Source organism: Myxocyprinus asiaticus, chromosome 38, assembly GCF_019703515.2.
Source record: "Myxocyprinus asiaticus isolate MX2 ecotype Aquarium Trade chromosome 38, UBuf_Myxa_2, whole genome shotgun sequence".
NCBI lineage: Eukaryota > Metazoa > Chordata > Actinopteri > Cypriniformes > Catostomidae > Myxocyprinus > Myxocyprinus asiaticus.
Window position 1 is genome coordinate 8459701 of NC_059381.1, and position 11250 is coordinate 8470950.

General features: G+C 36.9%; 1 protein-coding gene across 7 annotated transcripts in view; it reads right to left on the reverse strand.

Moving 5' to 3' along the window:
• LOC127428617 (transcription factor TFIIIB component B'' homolog) overlaps positions 1-11250 on the reverse strand; it is a 169498-nt gene that overhangs the window by 11046 nt on the left and 147202 nt on the right. For 4 of the 7 annotated variants that reach the window (XM_051677061.1, XM_051677060.1, XM_051677062.1 and 1 more), the window contains 15 exons: positions 10407-10519; positions 10167-10229; positions 9203-9379; positions 7739-7872; positions 7555-7649; positions 7063-7117; positions 6081-6212; positions 5816-5977; positions 5471-5528; positions 4653-4830; positions 3815-3933; positions 3357-3726; positions 1571-1702; positions 1333-1369; positions 11-103 (listed from right to left, as the gene is read on the reverse strand). In XM_051677061.1, coding sequence (XP_051533021.1) covers positions 11-103; positions 1333-1369; positions 1571-1702; positions 3357-3726; positions 3815-3933; positions 4653-4830; positions 5471-5528; positions 5816-5977; positions 6081-6212; positions 7063-7117; positions 7555-7649; positions 7739-7872; positions 9203-9379; positions 10167-10229; positions 10407-10519 — 1918 coding nt within the window. Of the gene's footprint in view, positions 1-10; positions 104-1332; positions 1370-1570; positions 1703-3356; positions 3727-3814; positions 3934-4652; positions 4831-5470; positions 5529-5815; positions 5978-6080; positions 6213-7062; positions 7118-7554; positions 7650-7738; positions 7873-9202; positions 9380-10166; positions 10230-10406; positions 10520-10859; positions 10896-11250 lie in introns of all 7 variants that reach the window. The other 3 variants (XM_051677065.1, XM_051677063.1, XM_051677064.1) reach the window with 3 other exon arrangements.

Genomic DNA, 11250 nt, shown 5'->3' on the forward strand with positions numbered 1-11250 from the left:
CTTCTCTTGCCTGTGCAGGCTATTTCTACTGCCTGGATAATCTGAGCAGAGTTCCCGATGGCCAAAAGAGTTTGGGCTGCCTCATTGTTAATCTCCTTACACACTTAAAAACAGATACATCCAAGATGAAACATCAGCATTTTATATGAATGTTTCTGGGTTCAAATCAAGATAAGCTTTAACAGCAGCTACCATTACATGCTGTCAGATAACTAAAAAATTACAGCTTGTTCCACAGTTTGAAAAACACATTTTTAGCTTGTATTCTTGACTTGAAAAAAATACAATCATTGCATCATGTGAAAGTTACTGACATTACATAGTCATGACAGGAGTTGAAAGGTTAGTGTGCAATTCTTCAGAAGTGTCATCTTAAAATGTATTTTAACCAGGGCCGTCAATCGATTAAATTCAAGCATATAAGTAATCCATAAGACTTCAGTGGTTAACTCCATATCTTCAGAAGCAAGATGATAGGTGTGGGTGAGAAACAGACTAATATCTAAGTCCTTTTTTCACTATAATTCTCCTCCCTTCCCATAAGGTGGTAACATGCATGAAGAATTTGAATTGCCAAAAACAAAAAGAAGAATGTGGAAGTGAAAGTGGAGATTTAGAGTAAAAAAGGACTTAAATATCAATCTGTTTCTCACCCACACATATCATATCACTTCTGAAGACATGGATTTAACCACTGGAGTCTTATGGATTACTTTTATGCTGTCTTTATGTGCTTGTTGGACCTTCAAAGTTTTGGCCACCATTCACTTGCACTGTGATTAACCTTATCCCCATAAATGTAGTTTGAAACTTAAAAAAAACACGTCAAGAGATCCCTGCATTCAGAATTGCGCTCTATCCAGCTGTGTTTGAATGCTAGAACGTGTTCTCATCTTGTGATGTCGCTTGTGTCAAGCAAGCCTGAGTGTGGTTTGTTGTCTGTACAGCTTGAGTTTTGCTTACTGACCCCTGCTGAAAACAGGTGGTACTTCAAGCCTAAATTGCTCCGATGGTAGGAATATTCCTAATTATGATATGGGGACATAATTAATTGCACTGAATTAAAGCATTAAATCAATGGCCCAATTTTAATGTTTATTCCACTACAATGTCTTACCCCATAGACTTCTTTTATAAGGGCATAAATCCACATACAATGTTTGCTTGTTTTAACAAACTGAGGTATGAGTCAAAATTATATTCTTGTAAACAACAGCATGATAGAGATGCTGGTGAAAGAGCTTAACTTGTATTCAAGCCAGGACAATCATTAAAAGCTTGAAATATTTTGAATACAACAATTCCACTGTATGCTAAACCAGTCCACCTTACCTTCCATGTGATCTGGGTCAAGGAACTCAATGACATCCTAGAAAACAGAAGTAACAACAACATCTTATCAACTTCTCCAAGGACCATACAATCTATTTAACTGATTTAAGTTCAGAGCTGTTGAGACCACAAATGACTCCACATTATGTATCAACTCTATCAGTGAACTGATGATCAATGAGTATACAGAGGCAGCATTGCAAATAAAAAGGCAACCAGATGAGGTCGGGAGACTTACAACGAGCAGATCCAGTTGATGTTCACAAGGGACAGAACCAGCAGGCATTACAGACTGCTCACATGACAACTCATGGCATAAAGCATTCTGCGATGTGCCCAGGATATCAGGCACGTTCACAGAGATGTCCAGCTTTGAGCCAGAATGAATGACCAAAAAAAGAAGGACAATGTAAGGAGGGAGGGTTGTGAGTTTTGGATTTCACATGCAGAAAAGAAATATGAGCGAAATGGTGAAAGCATCGACCAGAGCCAATGGAGGCCATTTTGAAAATCACACAAAGCCAAATTAGCAAAATTAAACATCTATTAGGCCCGAAACATTCTCTATGCAAGTACGTGAATGCAAACACTCCTAGTTTTGCATAAACAGATTTTTAACTTAAGGCATAAAGTCTGGTCCACCACATGCAGATTATTCTGCCCAAGAACCGCCTAGTTAGACAGACTGTAAACGCTAATGTTGTCATTACTGGAAAAATCAAGTTGTCTTATTTCAACTTTACTTAAAATGTCAAGTTTTGAAAAATTCACAGAATTAGGATTTTAAGTGTTAATAACTCAAACTATAGAGTACAAAATTGAGGCTATGGTGAATACCCATAATGCCCTGCACTTGAATTTTTTAATTATGTGTGCTTGGTCAAAGGGAACATACTGTATGTGGGCATTTAAATAGTTGTTATTAAGAATTCATTAAGGATTTTAGCTCTTTTGTAATATTATTTATGTTGATTTGTTGCAAATAGTTGTTTCGTGTGATGTCACCAACAGGGTGATTGGTGTCCCATTTGGTCAAGTTGGACCCTGTTAACACTAGCTCAGTTCTCCTTAAGCATATGTAACTACAGTACATGTGTCTATGCATTTCTGTGGACAAATAAGTTTATTTAATGATTGACCTAGAATCAGTTATAATCTTCTTTAAGCTGTGACCTAAATTGGAGTCCTTTCAATTAAAATAATTAAGTAGATACAACAACATTCAAATCACAAATCTGAGTTAAGTCTACTTGCATCTAGTTACCTTAAATAGTTAAGTTCACTCAAAATGATCACCAAGTTAAGTGAACTTAATTACATACGTTTTGAAGATGCCATTCCTCAATTCAACTGAGGGAATGAGTTTACTCAATCAATTGAACAAAGTCAACTTATTTGGGTTTGCAGTGCAGGAAGAGAATGTTTGACTGAAATCAGAATCAAATCGAGAGCTTGTGAATCGGAATAGAATGAAATTAAATCGGAAAATCTTTATCCATACGCAGCCCTAGTTTAGAGGCTTATCTGAAACAGTTGATGCTAATACTGTAGTTCTGGGATAGCAAAAAAATGTATTCAAAATTGTGCAGCAGCAAACAGTTGTACAGAAAACAGAAAAATAGCCGATAATACATATAGACTTTGTTATAAGAATTTCTGGCCATCTACAAGTAATAAATACTGATTATTTCAAAGACATAGCTCTAGAAAACAAGGCAGAATTCTGCTCTTGGATATCTAGTTATCTTGCTACCAAGTGTCTCAAAGAAAATGGAGTATCTTTCAAAAATTTAGTACTGAAGTTACTGCCACAATATACAACGGGACCACGTGCTTGCAATACATTGGCAAATCATTAACATCAGGGTACTTGCGTAGCGTATGTTTCTTGCCTTATTCTATAAAAAAATAAAAATAAAAATAAAATTATGCAAAAGGGAAGAACACCAGACTCAAGCAGGGAGCATTTAGTTTATGGACTAAACACACCACACTGATGAATGGGCAATAATACAAAGACACACCTCTTCCATGGTTTCTACCACTTCTGAATTAACTTCTGATGGTTGGCGAAGACTCATTGGCACAAAGGCCTGGTTTTCATCTTCAGGGTTTGATGAAAAGTCCTCCTGGCTCAGGATAACACCATCTTCTTCCTCCTCACCCACTTCAGTTCCAAAGGCCCGTAGAGTCACCAGTCTTGATTTCCCTCTCCTCTGCATGCCCTTTTTCAAGCTTGGGCCCCGTTTTAATTTGGCCCTCTGGCTGGGAGCATGAAGGCCTTGACCACGAACTTTGGAAGACACAGGCAGATCTGAGAGTTCTTCCTCGTCGTCTTCTTCCTCTGCCGTTGCCTGTATCACATGCTGAGAGAGTTTAGGGATCCGTCCCGACCTGGGTAAAGGGGAAAGAAAGATTAAGTAACATAAACTGGCAAGAGTGCTTAGAAAACTTCCACTCTCCCACTGTCTGGATGCAATACCTAGTTGGTTTATTGAATATCTGTTCTTGAACAGTAGTGAGGTCAGGTTCTTCTTCCAAGTCTTCCAATTCATGGAGAAGAGTGGACAGTGTCTTCTCCCTTTCTTGTATCGAGGTCACCTGAAGAAAGAGTGAAAAGGGTTTGAACCTACAACCTTACCAGGCCAGACCTTTAAAGGAATAGGAAGGAATAGTTTAAAAGAATAGTACATTGCAAGTAAATGGTGACAAAAACTTTGAAGCTCCAAAAAGCACATAAAGGCAGCATAAAAGTAATCAATATGACTCCAGTGGTTAAATCCATGTCTTCTGAAGCGATGCAACCACTTTGGGTGAGAAACAGATCAATATTTCCTTTTTTACTATAAATCGATACTTTCACTTTCACATCTGAAAGTGAAAGTGAAGTGGAGATTCATAGTAAAAAAAAGGACTTAACTATTGATCTGTTTCTCACCCACACTTATCACATCACTTCAGAAGACATGGATTTTACCACTGGAATCGTTTGGATTACTTTTATGCTGCCATTATATGCTTTTTGGAGCTTCAAAGTTCTGGCCACCATTCACAATTTCACAAATTGTATGGACTTAAAGAGCTGAGATATTCTTTTAAAAATCTTCATTTGTGTTCTGCAGAAGAAAGTAAGTCACATCTTGGATGGCATGAAGGTGAGTAAATGATGAGAGAATTTTCATTTTTGGGTGAACTACCCCTTTAAATCTCCTTTTAATAAACGCCACCTTTGTTTTCAACATAGAAGCAAGAAATGTCAAGTACATTTTTCAAGTTCTGAAAACTTGTCCTCTCTCTCATCAAACAGATGCAAACATTACCTTGGGGGACTTGTCCTTTCTACTCTCCTCCCTGGCTGAGGCACCTCTTTCAGGGCACCTTTTCCCCCACCTGTGGCCAAGGTTCGGGATGGGTCTTTGCTGTCGACCCGTGAGCTGGGCCGGTTTAATGGCAGGACTCTTGCTTATGTTCTCTGATGCATCAGATTCCTTTAACCTGCTATGAATAGTTTCATTTTCAGTCTCAATAATGATTTCATCACATGTAATACATTAAAGGTGCACTAGGCCATTTTTGTTTAAGTTTCGCTGGCCAATACACATCAGTGTTCTTGGTGTAAAGATAAAAATACTTGATACTGACACCAATCAGAGTGGAAGCAGCATCATACAAAAGCAAAAGTGTTTAGTTACCCATAACCTGTTTGCAGGTGCATTTGTCACCTATGATTAAAGCTGAAGTATGTAATTTCTGAGCCACTAGCGACACCAAACGGAATTGCAGAAATACTCTTTGTTTTCAAAACAGCCTTCTGAATACGCCTCGTCTGCTGTTGGCCAAACAAAGAGATTGTCCCGCCCCAAACTCACACCATTGGTTGAGTCAATGTGAACAGTATTCAACCATTTAGGTGATCAAAACATGCTGGCCACCTTAAGGGGTCGCACCGCCTTATGTAAAACAAAACAGCTTTTCTAGGCCACTGAAATTAGGGTACATTGTTATGAACATATTTGTAAAAGATATTATTTGTTTTTTAAGGTGTAAAACTGAAAAATATAACTTAGCGCACCTTTAATTTAATAACGTGAGATCTGTAACCTCTCTCTTTTTATAATATATTCTGGCTAATTCATACCTGTCATCTGGTGACTGACTGTCAGAAGCCAAATTTTCCTCAGGGTCATCCACTGCAGCTACATTCCACCAATGAAAAATATCAAATAAAATTAAAAAACTTATTCAACTCAGCACCTATATCTAAAAGAAACATGGCTGCATGCTGTGAAAAGGCTGCTGATTATGAGGCAAATGTTCCTATTTTTCTATGTTATTTTTATAGGAGATACAAAGTGTACATTTTCAAATAAAAGCAATATTTTTTAGGAAAAACATGAAATTCTTTTATCTGAGTACAAATCTGTTAATATATTTTCTATGGTTTTAAGCCCCAGCCCTTTTAAGGGTTAATGCGTACCCTCACCATTGGTTCTTTTGATTCTCCTATTCAATGATTTCACCCCTTTGCCTTTCTTTGGAGTGCCATCACTTCCTCCATCATTTGAGAGGTCTTCATTCTCTTTTTCTCCAGTCTCCACATCACTGTTAGAATCCTCTGAAGTGTCCAAATCCGTACTTTTAGCCACTGCATCAGAAAATGAAAAAGTAACAATTGCCTGACAATTGTAATCAGATGAAAAGACTGAAAGTTAGAAAATGTAAATAATAAAGAATAACCGTTTACTCGCCTCTTGGTTTCCTTTGGGTTGTCCTTTGCAATTTGGTGAGTGTTTTGTTGTTGTTTTTCTTAATTTTCTCATTATTTAGGATTTGATCCATCATGTTTTTGAAGAACTCTACATCCAAACGTCGCTTCTCCTCTAAAAACATAATCTCCAATTTACATCTTTTTCAACAAAGTGCTTTGTCATTTTGATTAGGAATGAATTCGTCTTTTAAAGGAATAGTTCACCCAAAAATGATAATTCTATCATCATTTACTCACCCTTATGTCGTCTCAAACTTGTATATCTTTCTTTCTTCTGTGAAACACAAACAAGGATATTTTAATAGAGATATGATGTCTGTTTGTCCATACAATGCAAGTAAATGGTGACCAAATTCAAATTCAAGCTCTAAACAGGACAAAGTCAGCATAAAAGTAATCCATAAGACTCCAGTGGTTTAATCCATGTCTTCTGAAGTGATCCAATCGGTTTTGGGTGAGAACAGACTAAAATATAACTCCTTTTTTACTGTACATCTTGTCATTGCAGTCTCTAGTGACGATCATGATTTCAAGTTTGATTACATTTCCTAGTGCTTGACGCATGCGCAGAGCGCTAGATGGCATTAAGTGTAATCGAGCTTGAAATCATGATCGCCAAGGATATAAATTATATTTTGGTCTGTTCTCACCCAAAATCAATTGGATTGCTTCAGAAGACATGGATTAAACCACTGGAGTCTTATGGATTACTTTTATGCTGCATTTATGTGCTTTTTGGAAATTCAAAGTTTTGGTCACCATTCATTTGCATTGTATGGACAAACAGACATCATATTTCCATTAAAATATCTTAATTTTTGTGTTCCGCGGAAGTAAGAATGTCATACGAGTTTGACACGACATACGGGTGAGTAAATGATGAGAGAATTATCATTTTTGGGTGAACTATTCCTTTAAGATGTTATTTTAAGAAGCTGGGTTAACAGCAAAATGTAACTTACTGAAAGCTTTGTCTACTCTCCATGAGTTATTTCTCTCCTCTTTTTTGAACTTGTTCTGAGGAAACAAGAAAAAAACAAGAACAGTACCTAAAGATGAGTTTGTATATTATGGCATAGTTTCGAGGAGATGTGTCCAAAACTAGCAAGGATTATACAATGAAATATGCATAAAGGTTGCGTTCACACTGAAAGGCGTCAGAGACCGTTAGCGATGCAACAAAGATTAGCAGAGTTCTACTTCATGCAAATACACATTGATCCAATGCAGTGACTCCCACGTGATCAGCTGCTTGATACAGTTGGATACAGCAACCGAGTAGGAATGCTTTCTCGAAACCAACATTACAGCAACCAGGCAACCTCAGTGTGAACACCCCTTTATTCTGACAAATGGAAGTACAAACTACAATAAAAGTCCCGTTACAGGCTTAAATCTGTTTAGACAATGAAAATGGTTTAATACTCCAGCCACACTAAAAAAAGAGCATTTACCTTAATCTCCAGGCGAGCTCTGTGTGGAAACAATTGACCAATCATGGAGAAGTCTGTCCCCACCATACTGATGGCCAAATAGAACATTTCGGTCTCTGGAATTTCCAAAATAAGAGTTATACCCAATAAAGGAGCTCCTTGCGCAACATATTTTGGATTAAGGCCTAAAGGCATGGCTTCTAACCTCCATTAGACCAGGGTTTGGTGTAGGAGCCCTTCCTGAAGCTGGAGTAGGTGGTGGTGGAACCACGTTCAAATATTGGATCCCTGTCTTCTGCTGGATTGGGTCCTTTTGCTCTTAAAACCTGGACTGTTAAACTGCTCAAACCAACACAGAAACAGAGTCTAAGTTTCCATAATATCAACCAGATTATCAAGACAGCATTCAAATAAACATTATGGACCAGTGCACCAGGCATTTGACAGTGCTTTTTATAAGATAGTTAATGGAACAGTCTTTCCGAAGCAATACGATAGGTTTGTGTGATGAACAGACCAAAATTTTAAATCGTCCCTCCAACATTGCTCTCAAATCAAATATGGTGCCTGTGATGCAGGCTGGACGTAATGACATAAAATTTCATTGATTCTCGGGTGCCATGCATCCAAATGTTGCTGAAATTAAAGGAACAATTCAACCAAAAATTTAAATTCTCTTATCATTTACTCACCCTCATGCCATCCCAAATGTGTATGATTTTCATCGTCTGCTGAACACAAGCAAGAACTTTGAAGGTCCAAAAAGCACATAAAGGCAGCATAAAAGTAATCCATAAGACTCCAGTGGTTAAATCCATGTCTTCAGAAGTAATATGATAGGTATGGGTGAGAAACAGACTAATATGTAAGTCCTTTTTTACTATAAATTCTCCTCCCTGCCCAGAAGGTGGCGATATGCACGAAGAATGTGAATTGCCAAAAACAAGAGAAGAATGTAAAAGTGAAAGTGGAGATTTATAATAAAAAAGGACTTAAATATTGATCTGTTTCTCACCCACACCTATTAATTTTCTTCTGAAGACATGGATTTAACAACTAAAGTTGTATGGATTACTTTTATGCTACCTTTATATGCTTTTTGAGCTTCAAAGTTTTAGACCCTGTTGACTTGCATTATATGGACTCGTAGAGCTGAGATATTCTTCTAAAAATCTTAATTTGTGTTCAGCAGATAAAAATCATACACATCTGGGATGGCATGTGGGTAAGTAAATGATTATACCTTTAAACCTGATGCAACAAGTGTACAGGCACTATATTTGGGCTATTCCTCACACAAATCTATTGTATGGCTTCAGAAGACTTGGAATATAGCGCATGAATCATATGGACAAATTTTATGGTGTTTTTTTTTGTCTTTTTTTAAGCTTGACAGACAAGGTGAACTGTCACTGTATGGACAAGAATTCAAAATTCTGCTTTTGTGTTCCATGGAAGAAAATAACAGGATACGGATGATGGAACGACACAAGGGTGATAAAATAATGAGATTTTCATTTTTGTATTAGTTGTTCCTCTTATCAATAAAAACATTCCTCTTGTTTCAGGACAGGGTTTGACTTCTCCAGCCTGAAGATATGATTTAATACAGTGCTGTGCAGCATTTCTATATGAGCAGTATGTCATGATAAAAAGGAACATTACTGACCTCTCCTCGTCTATAATCAGAGACCCATCCTCTGCCACTTTCACCCTGGGCACCAGTAGAGGCTCTTCTCCCTCTGGCTGAGTTTCATCCACTCTCTCTGTCTCCTCCTCTTCCTCACAACCAGCATCTCCAGCAACCTCCTCCTGAACAGGTGGACCATCTGAAGTCTCAGAAGAACTGGAGAGAAACAAAAAGATCTGATATGTCCAGGACTTTTATTTTGAGACAATATACCAAATATATGTTCAGAATGGAATACTAGCATCCTGCACAGTATATCTAGTATTTAGCGAGCTGTGTTGAGTTATTGCAAAATAAATATTATTATTTAGCATTCTTAATCCAATTTTGTGCTAAAATGTCTTTTAATTAAAATGTTGTATAATTTGAATACTAGTGCAGCAGTAAACAACACTAAAATGTATTTCCAAAATAGTAGGTAGTATGCAATTCCGAATGTACCCTGTCTTATAGGAAATATAAAAGCATAATACCTTATAGATTATAAAATTCTTTAAATTAGGGATGTGCCATTCATCTAACAACTGACTAGTCAATTATTGGGCTTGACTACTAACATAAATTTTAAGTGTTGGTGGTTTTAATGGGAGACGCAACATCTTGGAGAGTGTTTCTGCATGATGATCGCTTGCTGTACTCAACAGTGAATAACAGCAGCACAGTAAAATGCTCTGCAAGAAGTTTCATTTCTTAAATGCTTTAGGTTTAGTCTTTTTACACGCTGTTGCAACAGCAAAGTGCCGCATCAACAGTACATTTCAAGACGATTGCTGTCAGATGTTATCTGCTGTGAGTCATGTTCCCGTACATCATAACATCACAAAAACATCTGCTTAATATCATTCTAACATCCGACAGTTTTACTGACATAGAAGAAGAGCAAACACTCTAAAATGGCAATGTATATGTACTATCAGGAGACAGACAGGCTGATGAGGCTTACGTCGGTTTAGGAGAGTTTGGTAATACTATCTCTGACGCTCTCTGCTCCTCTTCTGTCAAAGGCCTGTAGAGAAAACAAGTGTGAAATAAATCATAATGACATGGAAAATCACCGGCATTAGTTGTTTATCATAATCCCTATACAACCTGAACATGCATCACAAATCCAATATCAACACAAGAATTCTCTTATGTTAATTCTAGTGTCCACATGCACACAGACATTAAGTTTGGAATGTACTTCATTGGGTTGGAAGCAGGTAGGTAATAGATCAGTTCTCTCATGGTCATTTTGTTGTGATCCTTCCGTGCCTTGCGTTCTTTGATTCCCATCTTGGGTTTCTTCTTTTCTCCCTAGATTTCAGCAGAGATAAGAATTACATGTTTATAGTAAAAGTCAACCGATATATCGGTTTTACCGATTAATCGGTGCCGATATTTGCTTTTTTAGAATTATTGGTTATCAACAAAAATTAATGCAGGTAGTTGCTGATATTTTTAGCTGATATACATAGTTCCTCTTATGTGTTTGTGTGAACTGTAAGCACACACATTTCAAAATAAGAGTCCCCGGTGTATTTCAAGCTTGTTTATAGTTAAAAGTCCTGCATTATGTACCAAATCAAAATTTTTGGGGGTTGTTATTGGGATTTTGGTTGCACAATAAACTTCAATAAAAAAATATTTTATTCACTTTTGACTCTTGTTGCCTCTATGTCTGAGCCCCTCACTGTAATGAAAGACTAAGAAAAATTATTTACATTCAATAAATACATTTTCAAATTATACAATTAAATCAAATTATCGTCCGGTAAATCAGTTATCACCCTTATCCACTACTTTAATTATCAGTAATGGCAAAATCCTTGTTCGACCACTATTTCTATATATAAAGATTATTTTTCCATCTACCAATTCAACATATCCCAGAACTAATTGGAACAGATAAAACAGTGATACAATGAAAGTTTTATTCAGTCTGAGATTAAATGTAAACAATACCCATAATAGGGATAAGAAATTCATAGAATATTAACAAATATAGAATATTTATAGTAAAAAAGACTTAACCTCTTCAACTCTCC